Genomic DNA, 23,641 nt, shown 5'->3' on the forward strand with positions numbered 1-23,641 from the left:
TCCGCTCTTCTTTGCAGTCAGGAACTTCGACCGTTCCTCGGTGAGGAGCCGCTCCTTCAGGAGGCTGAACCGGGCGTTCAGCGTCCTGCGGAGGACCAAGAGCGGCAATGCCGTGAGCAACGAGTCGTCTGAGGAGCGCGACAACGCCAGGAACTCCAGCGTGCCACAGGAAGGTAGGATGCGTCGCACTGTGGAGCTCGACCTCTTGCCCTTTTTTTTTACTGTGTAGATTTTATGCTTACATTGAAACTTTGCGTTGTGTCTTCGCTGTGTGGTACCACTGCTGCGTCTGCACTTAAGGATTCCCTGAAGAGGGGTTTTAGACAGAAGGCTCAGCCCGTGTGCGGATCCCTCAGCTTCTCTGAGGACGGTGACATGGCGTCACAGCAGCATATGGTTTTATTTCATAATCCAGCTGCACGTTGTGGAAGTTCACCGGTGCGTCACTAGAAACGGATCGGGAGGGAGAGTGGGAGCCTGAGGCACTTCTGGTCCGTGTTGGGAGACGAGGGGTCACTGGGAACGCAACTGATGACGTCCTCTCTCGGTCTCCACCCTCTCCCCCCACCCCCCTTCCTCCATCATCCTCCCCCTTCAAGTTTTCCCCGCCTAGTTTTTCTCGGGCGGCCGTCCTCCCTGTCTCGTACCAGTGTAGTCAGTGTCAACAGGTTTGCGCCCAGTGGATGGAGTAGGCCCCGGGGAGAGCAGCGCTCGTGTCATGCCGGATGCGTGCGACACATATGCGCTCTAATATAATAGCCACAGCCCTATGAGCCTCATCATACTGAAGTAGACCCAGCACAGTGCTGAAGTTGAACTGCCGGCTGATGGGCCAGAGGAAGAGGAATGTGGTATTACATAAGAATGAAGGATGACGACTGATCAGGGACTAGATTATTCTCCGAGGCCATCACCAAGGAGGCTGAGTGAATAGATTAAAAATTTATTGCCAATGCTGCTTGAGAAGCACACAACCAATGGTGGGAGGTGCAGATGGAGAAACAAATAAAGGTATGGCAATGTCCCCGTGGACGGGTGGAGGCTTTTGAACAAATCAGAATGGTAGGATAACAAGCACAGCCTGATTGGAAGCAGATTAGAAGCGATGGAAGACTTGCATATCAACCGGGTTTTAACTGTGTTGATACGCTCCCCACCCTTGGAGCAGTCAGCTGCTACGGAGGTAAAATATTGACTTTGGAAAGGAGAAAGTGTAGCCGGAGGATTACGGGCTACACAGGAGGGAGCCCACTGACGAATAGCTGAAAGAAAAGAGACGCGAGGACGAAGACATCTCTTCCTGCCGAGGCCGTGGGCCGGAGTTCCTCCCGCCCACCCCCGATGAGGCCAGTCCAGCATGTGTCATCGTGCGTGAGCAAGAGTTCCCTGCTGGAAACTGTGATGCCGTGCCAAATAATTTGATGGTTTCCACTGATTGACTTGATCACCGAGCGTCGAGGTGAATCCAAATTAAAAACATCGAGTCTTGAAGGATCTCAGGCTGCAAAGATTTTTTACAAGTATCCCCAAATATCCACACCCAAGTAATAAATTTGTGGAAATTTGAAATGGAGGGTTTTCCCAAGCATACTTGCTACAGATGTATGTGACTAATGATACAAACATGACTCTAGATAATCAACCAAGGAAATTTTCCCTCTTGACCTGTAAAAGTTTGTTTTAGTGACTCGAGGGAGTAGAGACAGCTGGTCCCTCTGCTGAGCCGCTCTACCACAGGCTACCATCCCTTCCCTCTGCTCGCGTCCTCCACACTCCGGTTCTCCCTCTTCCTTTCCTGTTTTGTTTGGCGGCGTCTCAGCTCCTTCTTTTGTTGTCATATGATGCTGTAGAACCACACTCAGGCTATTTCTTCTCCTCAATCTTCCCCCTTAGTGCTGCCTCTTCCTCAGCTCCATCACCTGATCCCTGATGGTGAAGTTACCAGTATTAAGATCACGCGGACGGATCCCTCAGAACCGCTGGCCATCAGTATCGTTGGGGGCAGTGAGACGCCGCTGGTTCGCATCTTCATCCAGGACATCTACAGGGAAGGCGTCATTGCTCGGGATGGACGCCTGCTGCCCGGGGACATGATCCTGAAGGTACCATTGGAAACAGTTGCAGGACTGCCTTGTGACGAAGAGGTAGTCCGTCATAATTATATTTTTACCTCCGCTGCCCTCAGGTAAATGGCATCGACATCACCAACGTCCCCCACTGCTATGCGGTGGCAACGCTCAAACAGCCGTGCCAGCTGCTGCGGCTCACGGTGCTCAGAGAGCAGCGCCACCGCTACCGCTCGCACTCGCACGGCTACGGCCACGACGCGGTCGCCAACGTGGCCCACGGCCTGGCCCACCCCCTGCGGGACGACAGCGTGCACGTGGTCCTGAGCAAGAGCGCCCCAGAGGAGCAGCTGGGCATCAAGCTGGTGCGCCGGCCGGAGGAGCACGGCGTCTACATCTTTCACCTGCTGGAGGGAGGCCTGGCGGCACGTGACGGGCAGCTGTGCGTGGGCGACCGCGTACTGGCCATTAACGGGCATGATTTACGATACGGCGCTCCAGAACATGCGGCTCTGCTTATCCAGGTTAGTCAGCAGGAGTCGGGTCACTGAGAACTCAGAGGGTCATTAATTGAAACAAATAACCAAGGCCTTAGCGTCTTGTAGAAAGTTCATAGTCACTATTAAGTTAGTCCACATGCTTCTTACCTCAGGTCCCCTAGGTATTAAAGATAATTGTAGTGATTCAGGCTAATTGTGTTTTGCTGTGCTGTTGTGTCTGCACTTACTGCAGTTAATAGTATTTAATTGTTGTGATTCCCTGATGGACCAGGCCATGCAGCTACTTCTGGTTCCTGGTTGAGGCCAGTCAATGACACTGTGTCTGTGGTAATGGTTGGTAATTGCAGCATGTTATGGCTGCGGTGCCTGCGGTTCCTGTGCACGCAATCTGAGCGGGCTTCCGGGTCTCCACGGAGCCAGGACGGCCCCGCAATGCAGCCACTTTCTATCAGAGATTAAGAACTGGCAGGGAAGGAATGAAATTAGTCCAATTAGGACAATAATGGGCTGGGCTGGCTAATTCAGGAGTCCGCTTTGTGCGGCAACAGGGACCAGGGTGAAATTAGAGAATTAGAGCAGGAGGAGGCAGAAGCAGACAGCCAGTCTGTGTGTTTATTACACTACTGAGTCAGAGTAACTGGACAAGCAGTAATAGGACGCTGAATTGTGAAACAGGTTGCTACTTGGTGACAGTGAACATAAACTACAACTCCCCTCCACCACCCCAAGGAACATTATACATAGTGCTACCTAGGTAGAATTACAGCTTTGGTTCCAAATGAATGACTTTTAAAATCTACTCAACGTGCTGTTCCCCAGGCGAGCGAGGAGGCCGTCCACTTCATAGTGTCTCGTCAGATCTGCCTGCCTGCCCCAGACATCCTGCAAGAAGGTCCGTGGGGCATGGACGGTCCTCCGCCGTATTCGCCGGTGGACATCGAGCAAACACTGCTGGTGAGCGGCTACACAGTCGGTGGATTAGAGCCACCGTCTGTCTTTCCTATTATAAATACTCCCTTTCAGGTGCAAACGATGCATGGAGGTATTGTTCACCCGTCAAAGACAAGCCGTGCAGCGACCACTCACTCCCTCTGCTAAAGGAATAACTCCAACTACTGTACGCGTAGCGTGAATCGTTTTGTGTCATTTCCTGTGATCTGTTGCGAGCACAGAAATATGCAAGAGCAGCACATTAGTAAAGCATTGCAAGCAACTGTACATCCCATCAACCTCATTGTGTCCACATGGTACAAATAAAACCTCACTTTATCCCACACAGTCTCGCTCACCATACAGTCCCTAAATGCGCAATGAATAAATCATTATGTCTATTTTGACAAATAGAGATGCTTTTAATCGGCCTGATGTTCCACCCTAATAATTATATATTATAGCCAGTTATGCTAATGAGGTCATTTATTAATTAGCATGATCTCACTCTTATGTCCTACCATTAGGAGACTATCGCAGATCCCAGAGAAAACAGTCCTCATTGTTATGCAAATGTGCTGCTTTACAGTCTACTAGAGAAGGTGACCTTCGTAGAGCAATTAAGTTCATATCATGGTCTGTCTTAAGTTGATGTGGTTTGTAAGAATGTGGATTTTAAAAAGCACCCTCGAGTTTCCACAGTGGCAGAATTTGGGACAGTGATCAACTGCAGCATTTCAATTTATACTCTACTTCGATGACTGTCTGTCTGTTTCCAAACCCGTTTGCAGGACTCCTGTCAGAAGCCGGCGTGTTACAAGAAAACAGTGACTCTGACCAAGGAGCCGTACGACTCCCTGGGGATGACTGTGGCAGGAGGCATGTCCAGCCGGGGGTGGGACCTCCCCATCTACGTCACGAACGTGGACACCGATGGAGTGGTGGGTCAGGAGGGCTCCATCCGCAAAGGTACGCCGAATCGCTAGCAGGGCTCATCTTGCCTCTTCCTATTAAACATCTGCAATTATAATTAGTGGATAAGGGCTCTAATGAAAATAATCACTCATTCGTGATGGAATATGTGTCCTGTTTGGTTGTCACTGACTGATCTGTAAACAATGGCTCTCACATTACAGCTGATGAATACGTTGCATCTAACAGATGAGGTGGCTGGTGAACAGAAAACTCTGCAGCCCTGCTTTGCTTCAGTCTTTCACAAATTGGCTCCAAAATACACTTAAACAAGAAACATGAACACTTGAAGTTACACAGTACTCCCCCCCCCTCACACCCCCAACTCCAGCATGTTTGATGGTCACATCTGGTCCAGTTACTTGAAACACAAGAAATCTTACTCATGACTTTCATTAATCGAGACAGGAAAATGCACAGTATCTAATTCATTTGCTGTATCAGGCCGGTCAGTTTGGAGATCGGGCTCAGATGTGGTGGAACACAAACAAATTGGACGTACTATGTGTGCTCTTGGTAACCTACAAGGCAGCTGAGGACAGGAGAGAGAGAGATATTATATTAGGCCTGACTGATGATCATATCCAGCATATTCATCTTAGAATATACGTACTTGCCCGAGGTTGTGTTTATCTTTTTGTGAGTGAATGGATGAAAGAGGGGCCTTAATGGAGCAGAACAGCCTCTCACACATTTAATGGACAGAGAAGTAAATTGTCTGTCGTGTGTATTCAACGTTTACGTTGCTGTGTTCGCGTGGGACACGGTGGCAGCAGCAGCTGTCTCTGTTGGTGTGGCTGTGAAACATGTTTGTGTATTGTAATAGACCATTGATTTGTATTTGCATATTCTCGCAGGGCAAACATGTCCTTTGAGTTCCTTATTAGCGAGCCGGACCGAGCCGTCTGTTTTCCTCCGCGCCGCTTTCATCACCGACGGGCTTTTTAGAGCACAGGTGGCGCTTAGTTACTATTCCTTTGTCTTTTAGCGGGGAGCCTGTTGAATATTAAACAGGCGGGTGATGAGTCCCTGCCCCGCGAGGTCTGTTGAGCAGCCATTACCGGGGCAGCGACCCCGGGCGGATGATGAGCTGCGCTGTCCGTTTCCTCTCCCTGCAGGCGACATCCTGCTAAGTGTGAACGGGCTGGACTTGACGGGGGTGACGCGAAGCGAGGCCGTGGCCAACCTGAAGAACACGTCCTCGCCCGTGGTGCTTCAGGTCTTGGAGATGCGTCCCCCTGAGGAAGGACTGCAAGAATGCATGCTGCCGCCCTGCCTCACGCCCTCCCCCACAGAGAGCACCAAGAGCCCGCTGCCCAACGACGACTACTCCCCACTGTGGGTGTCATGGCTGCAGCTACCCAGGTTAGCCCCCCCCACACACACACACACCATCCAGCCAGTCCTTGGACGGTCAGGATTTAAAAAGGTCGGGGTTTTAAGTTTGCCTCTGGGCTCACGCAGGCACCTCTACTGCTGCAAGGACATCGTGCTGCGGCGGAGCACTTCAGGCAGCCTGGGCTTCAGCATCGTGGGGGGTCAGGAGGAGGTCAACTGCAACCAGTCGTTTTTCATCCGCTCCATTGTGGAGGGGACGCCTGCCTACAACGATGGCAGGATAAGGTATTTAACCTAAGTGCACAGCTCATGTCTGTTTTGGTCTAGTTTTTGCCCTGTAATGAGGCATGTAAAGGAGGCCCTCTCTAATGCATGTCTTTCCATCTCTATGTAGGTGTGGGGACATATTGCTTGAGGTCAATGGGAAGACTACATGGGGGATGACTCACACAGCCCTTGTGCGCCTTCTAAAGGAACTTCGGGGCAAAATAACCCTGACCATTGTGTCCTGGCCTGGGAGCCTGCTGTAGCAGTGCCCCCCCGAGCCATCCAGCGCTGCTTTCAATGGCACTGACCGCGTGATGGGGAAGGCTGATCTTTAGACTAGCTGACCACCCTAAGCTTGCTGTGTGGAAGAAGCTTAGACTAGTGCTGTAGCTCTATGGATGTCTCACTTCTGACGGACAGCGGAGTTTGAAGGGGGACGGGCAAAAGGACTGGATCGCTACCAGAGGTTTGCTTGCCCCCCCCCACACCGCTACACTGGGAGGCTGCAGGGACTGACCACTTCTAACCAGGATGTCTGTGTCGACTAGTTGGAGGACTTACACTGTATTGACGCTTTGCCACGGCATCCAGTTAACGGAGTGGGAAAATGAAGAGGATACACGACACGTTGCCAATTCCAATAGTTATATATTAGGGTATGTGTTAAGTTGGACTCACATTTCTTTATTGTAAATGTTGGGTGTCTAGAAAAGTACAGATCCAAGCACTTGTAATACATTTCTTTTGTTTGTGGTATGGCCTTTGATTATAGGCTCCATTCTGTTTGTACTGACAGTGGTTGTCATTTACATCTGTTGACCTGACGACACGTTGCCAAGTAGTAGTTTGTGTTGAGGTTTGTTTCTTTTGTTTCAGAAACTAAGGAAATATGATCAAACCACTGGCAAAAAAAACTATGTTAAAAAAAAAGATTAATGTGTTCATAATATTTAAATAGGTAACATTGTGGCGGCCTTATTAATTTTCTTACGTTTAAGAAAAGAACCTGACTTGGATTCTGTGCATCGGTAGAAGGTCTGCGGCCCGTCTGCTGTGGTTCTGTCTGTCACACTTTGGCTTGTGTAGTATATCTGATGGTTCATTTGGTTATATGATCAATAAATATGTTGAAAACATCTTGTTGTGTGAGGAAACTCAAAGAGAGAGACTCAAACCCCCGTCCTGATGCCCCAGGGCGGTTCTCGTTAGACTTCAGGAGACTGAAGTCAGTCAGGTTCCATTTTCCTCGTTGTCAGAGGAGATTATCTGCTCTCTCTTTGCCCTTTTCCGCGTCTCTTGGTATTTCGCGATCGCGTCTGTTCTGACTTGTCCTCACCATCACCCCCCCTACTTTTGATCTCGCTCCTGCTAGGGCTGCTGTTGAGTACACAGAAGAAAAAATGATTACATGATCATCCCAACAACGTCTTTAAAGGACTGGTGAGCGTGTCTCGGTCACACCTGTGTGGTAATTGCCATCCTTGGCCCTTACGCTTCGTCTTTCGGTGCCTTTCCTCCTTTCCCCTGCTGTCTCCTCTCCTCCTCTCCTTAAAACGATGCCTGTGCCCTGGCTTCCTAGTCTCCCTGTGACTCGTTTGCTTGTCTCCTCTGAAAAATGTCAGACACACATGCAAAGTATGTTTTATTCGCCACAGCTGTGCCCTCCCTAGAGTGTATTCACTGGGAAATAGTTTGTAGCCTTTTTAATGACCTATACTTTAAAGAAGGCCCCACTAGTATTACTGCATATAGTAAAGCCTATGATCCAGGCTGCAGCATCCTAAAAATCTATTATTCCTAATAATCTATTACTAAATCTATTGTTTGCTGCAGCGCATGCAGTCCTGTAAAACCACAAGATATTTTTTATTAGTAGTTCTCCCTCTACTTTCAGTAGCTGCAGCTCTCTCCGATTGATAACTAGGACTCATTCCATCATCTACAACCCTTAAAGGGACACTAAATGAACACTTCATATTTTAAAAGTACATTCATGTTATTTATGTCTCCACTGAGAGGGACAAAGAAAAAAAACTCATTGTTGCTAGCGGTCATGGTAAATGTCAACATTCCCACAGAGAAACGGCTCATCCACTGGTAAAACAGTCAAATACAGCAGCGGTGCCAAGACAAAACTGACCTTTTCTACCTTAATGAGCGGTAAATGCAAAACAGAACGATTGCATAATGTAATGGAGCAAAGCCAAGAGAGAAAACGTCTGTGCTGCGCTTCCGGAATCGTTGGTCGCTGAGTATTTCTTTGTTTCGAGCAATACTTCGCTGACCTTCAACGAGCCTCTCTCGAAGACAGAGGCCGTGTGGTTTGTAACATTAGAATAATCTACTTGACCTTCAGGAATCACCGCACTTTCAAAAAGCCTCCAAAAGGCATCATCTGAGTCACAACAGTCCCTGAGACGCACAGCCACAGTTACAGCACTGCTGCTCCACTGCAGCACATACTGTACAGTACACTGCTTACACATGGCCAGACTAATTATTACCATTCATCTGCCCAACAAAGAAACGAGAGGAGGCCTTCAGGGGCACAGTTGTAGCAAGTTCAAAGCGAAACATACTCAATATTTAGAGACAGCTCTCACAAGCAGCAGGGACTAGGACCTTAGGCCCACATTTGTTATCGCTCAGAGCCATTAGCACTAACACAGAAACACCAAATACACAGTCAAACAGTTCCCAGGGAGACATTAGTACTAAATTATAACACGGAAGCCTCAGGAATCGGTTTTGCGGTTTTCACAGTTCGGGCAGTATCACAGATTTCACACAAATTTTATTCCTGGAGTCATTTAACTAAGAAACTCAAATGATTCAACGGGTCTCACCCAGGGTTTAAACTGTTTACTTTTTCCACAATTAAAAAGGAAAGTTCTATTAACAAAAGTTGAAAGTATGACTGCTGATATACTGCGTTAGCAGACGAGTCATGCTTAACAATACAGCCGTGTAGAAGAATGCAACGAAGAGACGCAGAGGCGGCGTCAGAAGAAACAGCAGAGGTGGAACTGGGAAAAGTTAATGATGCCACAGCAGAACAGTTGGTCACATTCAGGGCTGAAATACGTTTGGTAGAGAGAAAATCCAAACAGATGTAGGTAGAAGACTGCACAAGTTCCAAGACAGACCCCAAGGCCAGGATGAAAGTGGCTGAGGCACAAAAGCAGTCGAGGAAAAATCCCATAAAAGGCGAGTTTACTGTAGCCGTCTGCCAATGCAGAAGGAAAAGTGGCAATTTGGATCATGCAGTGTCTCCTAAATCTAAAACCAAACCTGAAACAGAGACATGGCTCTTGCTGCAAATCACAAGGCTGCCATCAAAGCTGCACCAAGGGATGTTCCTCAAAATAACAAGTAAGAAGTACAGGCTTTATGAAGCTGTTACCCTCCGAGTGTTTTTGTTTTTTTTTTGAGCTAAGGAAGGAAATAACTCTGTGTATGCAGCTTGAATGAGTCTGTTACTGATGACTGTGTTTGTGGCTGTGAAATGTTATTGCCACACTTATGCTGTTCTGAATTAGCGGCGCCTAATTGCATTCGCTGCATTGTATCACAGCTGCCTTTTTTCAATTATCAGTTCCCGTTCCGTACTCCGAGTCAGCTAAACCCGTTGTTAACACCCAAACTAGCCCTGCAGCATTTCCTAATGAAGCTTTTTAGTTTAAGCAGGAGGACAATTAACGCTTTAATTTGCTCATCACACTGGGATCTGCACTCAATTATATCCACACGCATTGGCTAATTTGTGCAAGCTTACATATGGAAAGATTAGAATCACATATCTCACCCAGACATGAGATGAAGCCATTCAAGTGTTGACCAGGTGAACAGCTACTCAGCCTGGACGACGCAGACACAGAGAAAAGACGCTTGAGCTCAAGGAATCTATTAGCGCTGGTGTAAAATCGAAGTCATGTGGTCAAACCACAGCTGACAACCAGTAGCCGATGCCTTGGGGGGGCTGCACGGTCGCACTCTGACTCATCATCCGCAGCAGCAGGGGCGCGAAATACGCCGGCCCTAAGCTCCCGATGAGCGGCAAGAAGGCTGGCGGCGAAGCTCGCGATGGCTCCATCTGTTTCCCTCTCACATATGCACACTACAGTACCCGGTCTAATAATAGCGCAGAGGACAGTTATAAATCAGTGTACCAGAAAGCACGGAGCGGTCCAGAGCTCGTGTGATGTGCGCAGTGTGAAGCCTGATCTGGTGACCAGAACGTAGGGCACGCACGTCCAGAGCCCAGAAGGCGTGAGCGGCGCCCAGTGGGCTCAGGGTCATGGCAGCGGTCCCTGGAGACTGTGACATTAGAACAGCTCTATGATGTGAATAGTCAATCCCCCTGTGCATTCCCTGTGCGTCTGTCACACACATGCTGGTCTGGGACTTCTTATCTTCTGGACTCAGCCCACAGCCTCCCAGCTGTCCCTGCGTCCCATTTCCCTCATTCGACCCTGTTTAGGGACCCATAAACAAACTTGAATCTGCATCTAATGCACATAAATATTCCAACCAAACCCAAGAGGTAGAATGTGGAGCACGTGGATACGGCTTTTTGCCCACATCTCCATATAACTGACCTAAGCACATCCATACTGTAAGAGGACAAAGTAATTCATTAGCGTCAATGGAATTGCAGCTATTGCAAACACACACACTCTGAGATTGGTGATTAGATCAAATTTCACTTGCACTGCATGTGACTAACTATTTAAAAGCAATTAGAGTCTAAAGCCTAAGTTACAAGAGCCTTAGTCAAGGGCAATAACAAGAGTAACACTAATAACATTTACATGCTTTATAAAAACTTTGTCAGCATTTTATTCCTGAGTGCATCAGATGATCTAAGGGTTTGTGAAGAACAGGAAGATATTGTGCACTATGGCTGGCGGCGTTGTGGGTTGATGATGATTAAATAGACATCTGGCTACCGGTCAACACGGCGTGTGCAGGGAGAATGTAGGACAGGCTCTGACTCGGGCATGCATGTAAGCACAAGCGTGTGAGCACAAACACAGCAGCACGCCGGCTGTCGGACTGTAGGGTAGTAGGGCACTATGCGAAATCTGGAGTGGTCGTCAGATTGGCTCTCATCATCCACGAGCCACAGGGAGGACCAGCCGAGGCACCATGCAGAGAAGCCCACAGTCAATGATTTCCTGGCAGTAGCAGGCAAATACAGCCAGTTATGCCCTCGTCCAGAATTTAGACTGGACCCTGGCCCATTGCACTGGTCCTGAACAACTAAAATAGATCTGAGTATGATATTAATATCTCCTGGCCTTTCAATTGTTTATTTCCTTTGCAGTAGATTGCATTTCTTTGAAAAAATTAATCTTTGGAAAGTTTTATGGATATATTTATGGATTTAATTTAATTGATGCATGAGCACACAAAACCAACACGTTAAGATACAATGTTAAGATAACTGTCACCACACAGACACACACACACACGCACACACACACACACACACACACACACACACACACACACACACACACACACACACACACACACACACACACACACACAGTACCACCACGGTGTACTGTCATGTTGATATATTACCCCCCACTGGTGCCAGCATTGTACTCTACGCTCATCCCTCGCCTCCTGGCAAACAGACTCCTTTGCAGCTTTATCCCTTCCTTTTCCTCATTCTTTTCGTTTTCCGGCTTTTCAGTCACGTTTCACAAACTCACTTTCCGTGCCCGTGCAGTACGCCTGCACACGTGTGTGTGTTTAGGAAGTGGATGCATACACACGGGAGGCCATATTAAGAAGGATATCTGGCACCAAATACAATGTACTGGATGCTGCCTTATCTGCAAGGCCACAGCTGCTCAGCAGACAGTCATACATCCCAGAGTACGTGAGGGAGGAAATGTGGAAGGAGAGGGTACACTTTGTGCTTGATCAGTAGTATCTACACATAGGGACCTGGACTGGGGGTTAAACGAATTCAATAACCTGACAAGGTTATTGACCTACTGTACCAAGGACCTACCTGCGTCGTGAAGAGCCGCTCCACACTTGTCCTTCTCTGCCTCTTTTACTAGTTTGGTTATGACCATGCGCTCTAGATCTTCTGCCTTTGTCTGTGTATGTCACTGCAGCACTGGAGGTCACAGTCCTTGCAACCTGAGAGACTACAAATAGGAAAAAGTATTGTTTTTGCACATATCTTACAAATGCATCAGTTTTACTTGGTTAGTATATAAACCGTATTTACATCAGTTTTCCTATCCCAAGAAACAGAAAAAGTCAGTGGAAGCATATAATGATGACATCACTACAATAAATGAAGGTTTTTACCCGATGAAGATAGTTTTGGTGATTCTTCAGCCTGTTTACTGAAAAACAAACAAACTAAAATGATGTGTCAGCTCATAACTGTAATAACAGTAAAGCAAACTGTAGATCTATAGTGTTAGTCCTTGTGGAAATGATTTAACAAAGTTGGACTCTACTGTCATTCAACGGCAATGCTTAAAAGACATTTATTATAAGAAACACAGAAAGAAATGAAGGGGGAGCAAACAAAACAAGGCATGAATCAAACAGTAAGTGGACGGGTCTGGTCTGCACCACGATCAAAGCCCGTCCAAACGCACAGCTGTGAATTCCAAGTGTTTGAAGTGACTGGCTCATTGTCAAGGCACAGTATGAGATCGCCAACCCATGAGGAGCGGATGAAGGGCATGTTACTGATACTATCTGGATACTCTGCCCGTCCACGTGGCCCCGGACTAACACCCGCTTCCAATTGAAAACTTCCGAGTGAGACGAAGGTGAAGCTTTCCACCAGGTGCGAGTCCAAATGCGGTGCATCGTAAATCTTGCAGTAAGGAGATCCATCACTGGTGGTGCTACGCCAGCACTGACCTGGCCACGCTCCCCAGTCTGAAACAAAACTTTTGGCCTAACAGAGACACAGAGCGGGAGAGAGAGCCCTGTCTGTGAATGGAGACTGGCTGAGTGAATGGGCGAGCGAGCATGTGTCTGCTGGCACGGCTCTAGCAGGGGGATAATAACTGGACGTTTGATGGCTCATCACAGCACCCCGCGTACTCAGCTCTCACACCTTGTGGTGTCTGGGTTTCATCAACATAAATACCGATGAGTGTAACTTCACTTCTTTAATGACCAATAGCTTAAAGTAAATCATGGCTAAGACACATCTGTGAGAGGAGTCTGGTCCTGTTGCTTTATTGAGTGTTATATACTTCTAATTTTAGTTTTATGAGACTGAATAACTGAGAATATATCTGCAAATTTCTTTGGCATCAAATAATCGTCAGGCACAAAGGTTGGGCCACTTCCAGGTATAAACTTAGGTGTTATGCAACACCTGATACAAGGCCTTGTTATGTATGTGGAGCTACTTATCAGCCCAGTCACAGCACATGAAACTAATCCACCAAAACATGTCCAGAAATAGATTCTTCCGCTAAATTAACTGGCAAGATTCAACGTGACATTCCAGAGGTGCCAGTTATGAACCATAATTATCATTCTGTTAATAATATCCCCCCGAGAAAGGCTGAGCAGCAGCATGGAGGGGACGATGTGCAGACGGCGCACGTGTGTGTGTGTTACAGAAGCATTAAAAAGGAAATGATGGCTGGCTTAGGTCATAGGAACAGTAAGTCCCTGTAGGATGTGAGGATTTGGCAGAGGGACCATACTCCTTTAGGACCAAGTATAGTAAGCACGTAGACAAACTAGGAGAAGAGGAAGGAGTAGAATTGATAAAAGTAGGAAAAAAAAGATCAAAGGGCAGGAAGTTCGAGAGACAGACAAACAGAAAGCTGGAATGAAAAAAATGGACACAGACTAAATCGAAGAGAAACAAGCTGAGCAAAAGCAGAGTGGGGCTGAATCAGGGCTATGTGAGTAAAAGGTTAAGGAACGGAGGACGCTTGTGATCTAAGTGGTGTGAATTCTAGCTGAAACGTGGGAGTTTGCAGACAGGTTGTGACATAGAGTGGAAGAGGGGATGCTTTGGATGCTGATAAACAGGAGACTGGAGGCACAAACAAGGCTGCCGTCTTGGTTAAAGCCTTATTTGGCCATTGGTGCAGCTGCAGGATCAGCAACCGAGCACAGTGATAAAAAGAATGCGGCTCGGAATAAAAAGCACCATTATCAGAAAACATGCTGTACATCTGACTTAACTTCCTGTGTCAAATAAGAGCCACCAGGTCTGTCCAACAAACAGTTTTACTCACGTGTTTAAAGTAGAAACTGAGGAATGAGGACGGTGTCGTCGTTGGCAAAGGAAAGCTACGTGGATGAAAGAAAAAGTCTGAGATCATTCATTCAGATTGTTGACATAAATACACATCTTACTCGTCTTCCTCTAATAATAAAGATTCAAGGCACATCTGGTCACTCTATACAGACTCGGGGCAGAGGCAACACACGGAGCACAAGACGTGGTTAAAACACCAGGAAGAATCGTAAGCTGTTGGAAGTTCAGGCTGAGAAGTGACACACTGGGTTTCGCTGCTTTGAAAGTGAAATGCAGAACATCTTCCTTCCCATCAAACACCGGTCCCACAGAGTGAAGAGGCCCTGAACTGCTCATGGATCAATATCCAAAGGAAGACATGTCTACACATTATCCTCAGAAAGACTGAAGCTTGGTCCTCCACATCCAGCACACACAGATACATCTTTTTATATCTTTTTTATTCTTTTTTTTTATTCTGTGCTGACGTGAAACGACCTCTGCAGCGACAGGAGCAGTGTTTGTCGTAGCAGTGGAATCGTTTCACTGCACATCTTCAGTCGGCTGCTGCGCTGGCTGTAACGACCTACTAACCGGCTGGAGAAGGCATCGCCGTTGAGCACAACCCCTTCAGTGACACTGTTCCACTCTCATCAAGTGGGATCTGACGTGACCTCACTGAAAAGCAGGGGAAAAGTGAAAGCGCTCCCTTCCTTCCTTCCCCGTGCGCCGTTCCCTCACATGGGTCTGTTCAGCACATTTCTGGTGCCACAATCTGCTGGGCCAGCAGGTTTTTTTTTGTTTTTTTTTTTACCATGGGCTATTTTTATCATGTTACACATCTGCATAACAAAAAACACACAGCCTCTAAGTAAAAAAAAGAGGGAGTGGTCTATATAAAAGCTGCACAAGTACACTTCAAAGCTGAAGCCGACAGGATGTTGGATATTTTGGTTGTATTAGCAGCTCTGGCACGCGTTTGCCAGGCATTATGGAGCTCAGGGGGGGCAAGAAGGGGGCCTGAGCCCTTGTTTCTATTTCAGAACCTTTGAAGATGTGCTCAGCTGTGTGCTTGAGCCAAGGAGACTTCCAGGATTTCTGTGTGATTCACTACAAAGAGTAACAGGAAGTCTAAAGACTGACAGCAGTCTGGAATGCCATCCAGGCCTCCATCCACGTCCATACAGGATGGATGTCATCCACAGGGCGTAAAGGAAGAAATGTAGAAATGTATTCATGGGATGTCTTCAACAAATGCATGGAAGCACACACACACATGCACGTGTTAGCCATTGTTAACCTCTGTCCTTCAGCTCTACAGGATCATTTATTATGACACGTGTTGCAGCTTCACACACACACACACACACACACACACACACACACACACACACACACAGCTGCATGATGCTGCGTGATGTGGCCCAGAGGGGTTTTCCTGGGGCCCTTTGCACCTGAAGCCTCTGTGCGCCTGAACACACGCAGACACACAAACACACACGGTTCTCCACATGAAAGCACACGCCACATAGTCAAAATAGGTAATGTGCTAAGATGTTTGCTTATTAAGATAATATAGTGTCAGTAAATGTGTATATGAAAGACTTACACGGTGAAGGGACATACATGAGACACCTCACACTGGATGAAGTACTTCTATGTTCTATAGAGGATGTCTCGGCAATCACCTGAAAGTGAACAGAGGTACAGTACAGAAATAATGGCAACAGAGACTGAATGTTTGTCTGTCACTCACTTTCACACTCTACCTGTGTGTTGTTTCCTTTATCACCCAAACGCTGGTGCCCCATTCTGCCGGATCTGTGCCGCACTCCAGGGCTTGACTCCCTGTGGATGAGGTGATATATAATAAATGACATCACATCCATAAAGGTGGTGTGGAGTGGTGCACATTTGTATCATCTCTAAAACAACATTTTCGTTTGTCCTAATGGCAATCCCTATGTCCCTATTAGAGGCCACCACTGGTCCATTAACGCATTAAACCTCCTTATCTGGGTCATCTCGCCTTCTTAACAAAACAGTCCTTTACAGTTCTAAAGCTCACACACACACACACACACACACACACACACACACACACACACACACACACACACACACACACACACACACACACACACACACACGATGGGCCACTAACCTCTTTCTGTCACTAGAATTTAATCAACAGTGGGGGAAATATATGCAGGAAAATGAATATGATCTACATGTAATAGAACCTTTACAGCAAAAAGCTCCTTAATGAATCCTTTTCTCACTTTAGCTTTAAAACACACAACAGTGTTTGTGCTTTCTGATACTTAATGAATTTTAAAATGAGCATCATGAACACATCATGACTGTATATTACTTACATCCCATAGAGAGCTACATTATAGTAGGCAACACCAGAGAGACATACAAGCTTTCTCAAACAAAAACGACATTTTCAATGCCTGCGTTTATAAAAGATTTAAACCAAAGCCTCAACAAAAGACCGGCACATAATCCACTGGTTATATTTGTCTCTGACGTACTGTTTGCTGGTTTGCCTCCAGTCTATCGCTGTCAAACCGGGAGAGGAAGATGCATGATGCCACTGAGCACTAATATCCATGTGACCTCCCCAAAGGGCAGGGATGCTGATGCAGGGAGGCCTCATAACAAGACGAATCTTTAATTAGGTGTCCGGTTCTGCCCGTTGGCATCAGCTGACAGTCAGGATCACCAGTGGGCATTGTCTAAGATGCTGTTTTGATGCAAAAGGCGCTGAACGACATGCATCCCGTAACAGCACCTGGGCCATAAATAGAAGCAGAATGCATGCTGGGACTGAAGGTTTTCCCTAACATGTCAAGCATCTGCTGCTCATGAGCATATACATAAATGATGGGAGACTGTAACTGGGTTGTAAAGCACCACGGGGCCCACTCTAACAGCCCTGTCTCGTATACAAGCTTCAGCCTGCTCTGCTGCTCAGTGCGCCTCTTTAAATGCTTTCCTTCATGTGAAGAGACTGGAAATACAGCAGTCTGGCAACACGTTGCTGACCCAGTTACAGTAAGTTTAGAAAGGCTTAATTTTTATATACCTACACTACTTATAGTCCAAAGTAAGTTGTAGACCGCAGGATAGTTTGTATTGTAACGTATGGCGAGTATTCATTCAAATATTTACTTTAATCTCTAACAATTCATAATCCTTTATTAGCTGATTATAACTAAGTGATTATTCAAACAAATCATTTCTGTGTTCACATCTCTTCTGGGAAAACTGACTTCAAGCTGTTGTTTATTACGTCAACACGTTGGAATCCCTTGCTAACAGAGCCCTAAGATGCTGAGCCCACAATTCCAGGCAACAGAAATGACCAGCTGTCAGTTTCTCCTGGCCTGATGTTTCAAGAAGCAGCAGGCATTGTGATATGAGGTGAAGTTCTGAGAATGACAGCAAGTGAAGGGACGTGTTACTAACCTAGATGGCCAGTCGGAAGGAGCAATAGCCCAACAGAGCCCATTTTCTTCATGTTTGCTTTGCCCCTTTTGGACCTGGGTGAAAACCAACATCTTGTCCTCAGCCTGTCTCTTCTCTAATCTTCTCAGAATGTATTTGTAGTTCAAATTAAATCAAGACACAAGTGACTCGTGACTAGCTTGGCTTATGATATGAGTCGTGACTAAAGCACATTAATATCTTCTCTCACCGTCAGTTTCGCATGAGCTGCACAGAGGTTTGTCTGTTTCTTACAGTAGGTTTCCCAGCTTTCCTCATCAAATCCATAGTTAAAGTAATCCGAGATGTCAGCACCTTAAAGCAAAACACAACATACACACAAAGCCTCAATAATATAGTCAGTTGTAATAAGTTCTCACACGAGGGAAACTATGGAAACAATTACCAACATCCACAGCTTGAAGCCCAGTACTTACCAGATTCCCTCCAGGGCTTTTCTTCTGTTGATTTAACTATCTCAACTGGCATTTCTTGGTCATCGTCCAATGCATCCATGCTTGGCCCCTTTGTGTTTCTAACTATAAAAATTTCACAGGAATAAAAGTGTTAGGAGATAAACAATCCTCAAATGTATTATTGTGAAAGAATGCATTATTGATTCATTTTACAAGACATCTATGGTATGTTCGTTTTAAGGCCCTTTTAAACTGGGAATAAGTGCTTTAAGGAAATGGACAGATAATAAAGAAGGTGAAATAAATCAAGTAAACAGTGTCTTATACTGGTGTGTTGTGTGTTGTCATCCCTTAAAAGCTTAATGGCTAAAATACACACTTACCAACTGGATGAAACCTCCTTTCCGCGATATTTTTCACATACACAGGGGAGTCCTCAGAGCTGATACTGTAGGAAGAGAATAGCACATGCATTAGGATCACTGTTATCTCCTCCATTGTAATAAGATTTAGAACCCGGGACAACACTTGCGCTATCATAACCTAATTTCAAATGGGCTCAACATGCAAGATTAATACTGTACATCACAAAAAGCAATGAAAATGTCTCAAAGTTATATTTTAGCAGAGGTGGGTTCTTGACAAATGAGACATGGTGATATTATGGACACTGGCAAGAAAAACACAAAAAAAGGCTGTAATTTTTTTAATTATTTTGACAGAAGATTATTGTATAAATCACTGCTGTCTTTCCACTTTCTTTATCATGATGAACAGCTTTCGGTTTACCATAAAACTAAAGAAACATGAAAACAACAATATCAACCAATAAATGGAGAAGAGTTTGACAGATGCAGTGATGGAAATACAAAATAATGAGACCTGCAGTATATGCAGCTATTTTTAGCTTGTTGCTTCTTACTGTACTGTATCACGTACACCAACCAGGTCCAATTACACTTCAGGACATTCTTAGTGTACTGAGATCTTTCAATTTGTTATTAAAATATTCAAAAAAGCATTAAATTGTTTCATTAAAATCCACCAATAACACTGATGTTAAACTGTTAACTGATACGGTGTATTCAAGGCACTAGTGCAAAAAGAAAGCAAGATGGCGTTGAAGCTGTGGCATTTGTTACAATGACACTGTAATTGGCAGCTTATGCTATATTTACTCTGAGCATAAGGCGCTGGAGTAAACAGGCACCTGATCGGCAGTGCTCCAGTGTCTGCTTACATCTCATTCCTCGCCTCACACATAAACACTGCTCACCTGGTAGCAGATTTAATGAGCATCATGTCAAAATACTTCACAGCATCTCCAGGCGACACGCACGGTGCCATCACACACATGCTGTAAAAATGATCACAGTTGCTATTGTAATCTAAATGTTTCATTACTTATTGTTGTTCAGTTCATTTTTAGAAACTGGCTGTCAGTTGTGAACCTTAACCTTAATATTGATTATGAATCAAAAATAGTTCTTTTAGACAGGTTTTGCATACTGTTTATTTACATTGAGTGAGTTTACTTAGAGATCAGGCATAAATTGTATATAGATACTGTTTCATACCTGGGTGGGGGTTGAGTGTTTAAACTTTCCTCCACTTCCCTGTCACGTCTGGTGTACATGCCATAAATGACTGAAACAAATGATATAGCTTAATTTAACACTTTCATTTAGTAAATGTTTTACATATTAGTATTAACTTAATCTACAGTAACTTGAAGCGATTGGTCTGTTCAAACTTACACTGATAAATCTTTTCTTCCTCGTCAACCTGAGCAACAACCTTTGAGCGTGACTCCGAATACATTTTTAAGATGATGTATTTTTAATTCTATTTAAGTTGTTTGTTTTCTGTTTAAAGGAATGGCAGAAACGCAGGTATGCGTTGCCGTTGCTGGCAGTTGTAGTGGTTTCTATTGGAGATTCAAAATTAATTTTTCACCATAGCGGTGAAGAGTGATTGGTCAAAAACTGTCTCGTTTTTTCTGGCAAAAAATATCTGATAATACTTATACATGCTTATTATTTGGATTATCCTTTTTTTTAACAGTAGCGTCATTTTTTACAGACTCAGAGATCGATAACTGCAATATCTTGTACTTCCTTCTTGATTCTACATTATTGGCATAGCAACCGGTTGGCTGTCGGGTGACGTCAATATATTGCGACGAGCGACTGCCACGTCACCTTTAGGAGACGTACGTATTTGTTTTGATAGAGCTACTTTAGTGTAGCTGCAAGCTCTGATGTGTTTGTAATTTCGCAGCATTTAATCGAAGCCGACGATAAGCAAAATGCTGACGACCGAGGATTTTATCCAACTTCCGGCCCAGATGTGGCAGAAGGTGCTGTCGAAGGTAAAGAAAGCTCTTGTTTTCATGGATGACAGGTGTGTAGAGTCTCTCCACTGGAGCGGGGGTGCAGCCGCCTTGTTTGAGGCGGGAGCCAGGAACGTAAAGCAGTTTTCGAGCTTCGAATCCGGCGGTGCGGATGAACCCAAAGCCGTGTTCGTGGTGAGCACCTTGCTGAAAGGGAGAACTGTCGACATCCTTAAAGACATCATCTCTCTCAGTCACTTCCAGTACTGTGTCGTCATCACCACGGTGCCTCACCCCGTACACCTGCTCGCCAATAACGTCACAACAGAGATGGACGGCAGCCCCGTGTTCGAGCAGTTCGAAGAAAAGCTCTGCGAGTGGATGGGGAACATGAACTACACGGCAGAAGTCATGCACGTTCCAGTGGTCTTCGCCCCGGTGTCACAACAGATGCTGCTCGTACCCACGTCTGCGCACCTGTTTCCCCTCCTATCACCGGATCTGGAGGCAATTAATGCAAAACGACCAGAGAAAAAGAGATTTGGGAGTCTTGTTGATGTAGACGTGCACTCCCTTCCTGTTGAACTGCAGATTGACATCAAAACCTTGGCCTCAGCTTTAAATGCGATGTTTGAAGCTGCAAACACCAGGGAGGAGAGCTATGCTGTGGGTCCCATGAGTCGCATCATAGCAGGAGAACTGGCCAGTTACCCTCAAGCCAAACATCGAAGGAAGACGGCCCCTAATAAAGCATCAATCATCTTTGTAGACCGGACAATGGATCTCACAGGTGACCAACAGAATGTTGTTATGCTAACACATCATAGCAGGTCTTTATTCATAGTTTTCTGAGATCAGTATAAAAATAATACATGGCATACAAATAGATATAATTACATCAGTACGATAATTACTCTAACAATAACTAAACCAATAATATTTCTAATATTTAACATTCTAGGAGTCTTAAAATGAAGATGCACAGCTTTTCTTTGGCCATACAATTTTATGTTCTCTGCAATGCAGAAAACAGGCATTCTTACTTCAGTGTCCACTTCAGGAGGTTAGCTCCAGATGGTTAAAGGTCTGTTGAATGACTTGGTTAGTTGCTCTACCATTCGTCCACTTTTTTGCTCTGATGAAGTCCTATTTTGACTTGGCAGTGGGTTTTTGGGTCATGGCCTCGCTGCACAAAGAAGCTTCTACCAAGCATCTTAGATTTTAATTACTGTTCTAATACAAGTTTGCGTAATCTGGTTCCATCTTTATGTTGTTTGGTATATCATATAATTAACTAAAAGCTGATCATTGTTCATCCTTCACCCAAAACAAAATAATTTGCTCTTTCCTTTTGATAATTTCGGAGAACACTGTACAGTAAGACAGACATTTACTGAGTTTCTACACACTTACGACTTGTCCTGTGTGATTTACCTTCAGGAGCCGTTGGTCACCATGGTGATAATCTGGTGGAGAAGATACTAACTGTGCTCAAGCCCTTACCCGGTCATGTCACAGATGTACAGGTGGACATGCTGGAGCTCACGAGTCTCCAGCGCACCCCTCAGTCTGACACCACTCTGGCTCCAGGTTGTCTGGCTCAGACCCAGTGAGTTTCATTTATAATTAGTCACAAGTTGACTTGATGATGTTGATGTGAAAATTTATTTTTATTTAACGTTGCACAAAAAACTGATAACTAACGATAAAATACTACATTGAGAATGAAATGTTCAAGGTGTTTGCTGAATATTGATATTAATGTAGTTATCTTTTAAATATTTGTGCTGCACTGTATCTTTAAATTTAGAGAAAGGGATTTATGAGCATGGGATCTAAATATTGAACATCAAATATTGTAGTGGTCAAAATGGCACAAATAAATATATGTATATATATATATATTTACATATATTTAATTTCTGAATAATAAGTATGTGCCTGTGCAGTGCCCGCTCCCTCGGTTAATATTTTACTTGTATTGTAATAGAAAATAATCTTTTGTAACTGGACAATAGCTAAAGCAAAATGTACTGGCGCGGCTACAATAGACATCTATTGCTAGTGCAGCCAGAGCCACTCCCTGCTGTGCAGCTTGAATGACACAGTGGTTGAGTGAAGCTTGCCCATAGTCCTGCCTGTGCAGATCCACGTGTTGGGCGCCTGTGGTGGGCCTGTTGAACATGTCAGGGATTAGACCTCATCATGTGTTCCACTCCCGTTTGGCCCCTTCATGTGGTCGCAGGAGGAAAAGGCTTCGAGTGAGAAGAAGAGTTTTGTGGCTCGAGCTGTCATGCAGTGTGTCTGACTGCTTGGAGACTGTGAACAGGTTTACACATTCGCTCTGCAACAGGGATTGTTCTGATCTAGGTGGGAGGTTCGGTTGAAGTGGAACAAGGCCTTGATCTTTGTAGGCAGCGCTGTTTAGTGCTGTAAGTATATAGTGTGGCCAATAATGTGAGCACAGCGGGGTTAGGTTGCACCAACCTTCGGATGCAAGGCTTAAGTCTGTGACACATCAACCACATACCTACAGTAAACCCACAGGTTTGTGCCTCTGAGTCATAGTTGTTATGAATAACTGAAAATGAAATGTGTCAAACTGTAAAATGCTGCAAATCCTTTTTGTCTAGGGAAGGGTTAAACAGCCGACGATGACTAAGACGCTAACAACCATTTCACCAAACTGTCCCAAATCCTTATTTGACTTCGATGACTAATTCAGATATTGCACTTCAGTACTCGCCGTGCTGGGAAACAAACCGAGAGCGGAAAAGTAATAAGGAATACAGTGGGGGCTGTGTTTGAGCGGAGTATGTGTGTGATGAGGGCTAGCCGGATCAGCAGAAGTGTTATTGCTTGTGCTATCTCGGAGCAGATGGCCCAATTGAGCCTTATTGCAGATGTTTAGGAGATTGCTGCTGAGGCGCAGCAAGAAAGAGGCGCAGCGCTTTACTCGTCTGCCTTCAAGTGCACAGCTCATCACGGGGCGGGCGTTTACGTCTGTCCTTTTAATACGTTTAAGACAGTGCTCTGCAGACACACGCGGCTCTTAAGAATTAATCTCACGG

General features: G+C 45.4%; 3 protein-coding genes across 5 annotated transcripts in view; 2 read left to right on the forward strand and 1 right to left on the reverse strand.

Annotated features, from left to right (window-relative positions):
* Positions 1-7,209, forward strand: part of lnx1 (ligand of numb-protein X 1) — a 22,676-nt gene extending 15,467 nt beyond the window's left edge. For both annotated transcript variants that reach the window (XM_029149218.3, XM_029149219.3), the window contains 8 exons: positions 18-173; positions 1,894-2,102; positions 2,186-2,590; positions 3,386-3,520; positions 4,288-4,465; positions 5,587-5,833; positions 5,933-6,091; positions 6,201-7,209. In XM_029149218.3, the coding sequence (XP_029005051.1) occupies positions 18-173; positions 1,894-2,102; positions 2,186-2,590; positions 3,386-3,520; positions 4,288-4,465; positions 5,587-5,833; positions 5,933-6,091; positions 6,201-6,336 (1,625 nt within the window). In that variant the 3' untranslated portion in view covers positions 6,337-7,209. The remainder of the gene's footprint in view (positions 1-17; positions 174-1,893; positions 2,103-2,185; positions 2,591-3,385; positions 3,521-4,287; positions 4,466-5,586; positions 5,834-5,932; positions 6,092-6,200) is intronic.
* On the reverse strand, positions 6,737-20,183 carry fip1l1a (FIP1 like 1a (S. cerevisiae)). Of its 2 annotated transcripts, none has more exons than XM_055507739.1 (13): positions 19,996-20,183; positions 19,816-19,885; positions 18,622-18,686; positions 18,260-18,361; positions 18,034-18,137; positions 17,805-17,878; positions 16,097-16,175; positions 15,937-16,015; positions 14,326-14,380; positions 12,410-12,447; positions 12,102-12,243; positions 7,566-7,681; positions 6,737-7,450 (listed from the first exon to the last, which is right to left on the reverse strand). In XM_055507739.1, the coding sequence occupies exons 1-13, from the start codon at positions 20,057-20,059 to the stop codon at positions 7,326-7,328; spliced, it is 1,113 nt and encodes a 370-aa protein (XP_055363714.1). In that variant the 5' UTR covers positions 20,060-20,183; the 3' UTR covers positions 6,737-7,325. The 2 variants fall into 2 exon arrangements, with proteins under 2 accessions (XP_055363714.1, XP_029005054.1); XM_029149221.3 differs by having other exon boundaries at positions 7,535-7,681; positions 19,996-20,182.
* Positions 20,184-20,422: 239 nt separating this feature from the next.
* Positions 20,423-23,641, forward strand: part of scfd2 (sec1 family domain containing 2) — a 60,838-nt gene continuing 57,619 nt past the window's right edge. Inside the window, exons 1-2 of the mRNA XM_029149224.3 lie at positions 20,423-21,360; positions 22,011-22,179. Coding sequence (XP_029005057.1) covers positions 20,547-21,360; positions 22,011-22,179 — 983 coding nt within the window. The 5' untranslated portion in view covers positions 20,423-20,546. The remainder of the gene's footprint in view (positions 21,361-22,010; positions 22,180-23,641) is intronic.

Source organism: Betta splendens, chromosome 4, assembly GCF_900634795.4.
Source record: "Betta splendens chromosome 4, fBetSpl5.4, whole genome shotgun sequence".
In the NCBI taxonomy this organism is placed as follows: Eukaryota; Metazoa; Chordata; class Actinopteri; order Anabantiformes; family Osphronemidae; genus Betta; species Betta splendens.

What these genes read in the sequence shown, in the direction of transcription:
- fip1l1a (XM_029149221.3), bottom strand. Translation starts at nt 20,059, where the DNA reads ATGTATTCGGAGTCACGCTCAAAGGTTGTTGCTCAGGTTGACGAGGAA. An exon ending in AAAGCCCTGGAGGGAATCTG is followed by an intron (nt 18,138 to 18,259) that starts GTAAGTACTGGG and finishes TTTTGCTTTAAG; the next exon opens with GTGCTGACATCTCGGATTAC. An exon ending in CATGTATGTCCCTTCACCGT is followed by an intron (nt 14,381 to 15,936) that starts GTAAGTCTTTCA and finishes TCATCCACGTAG; the next exon opens with CTTTCCTTTGCCAACGACGA.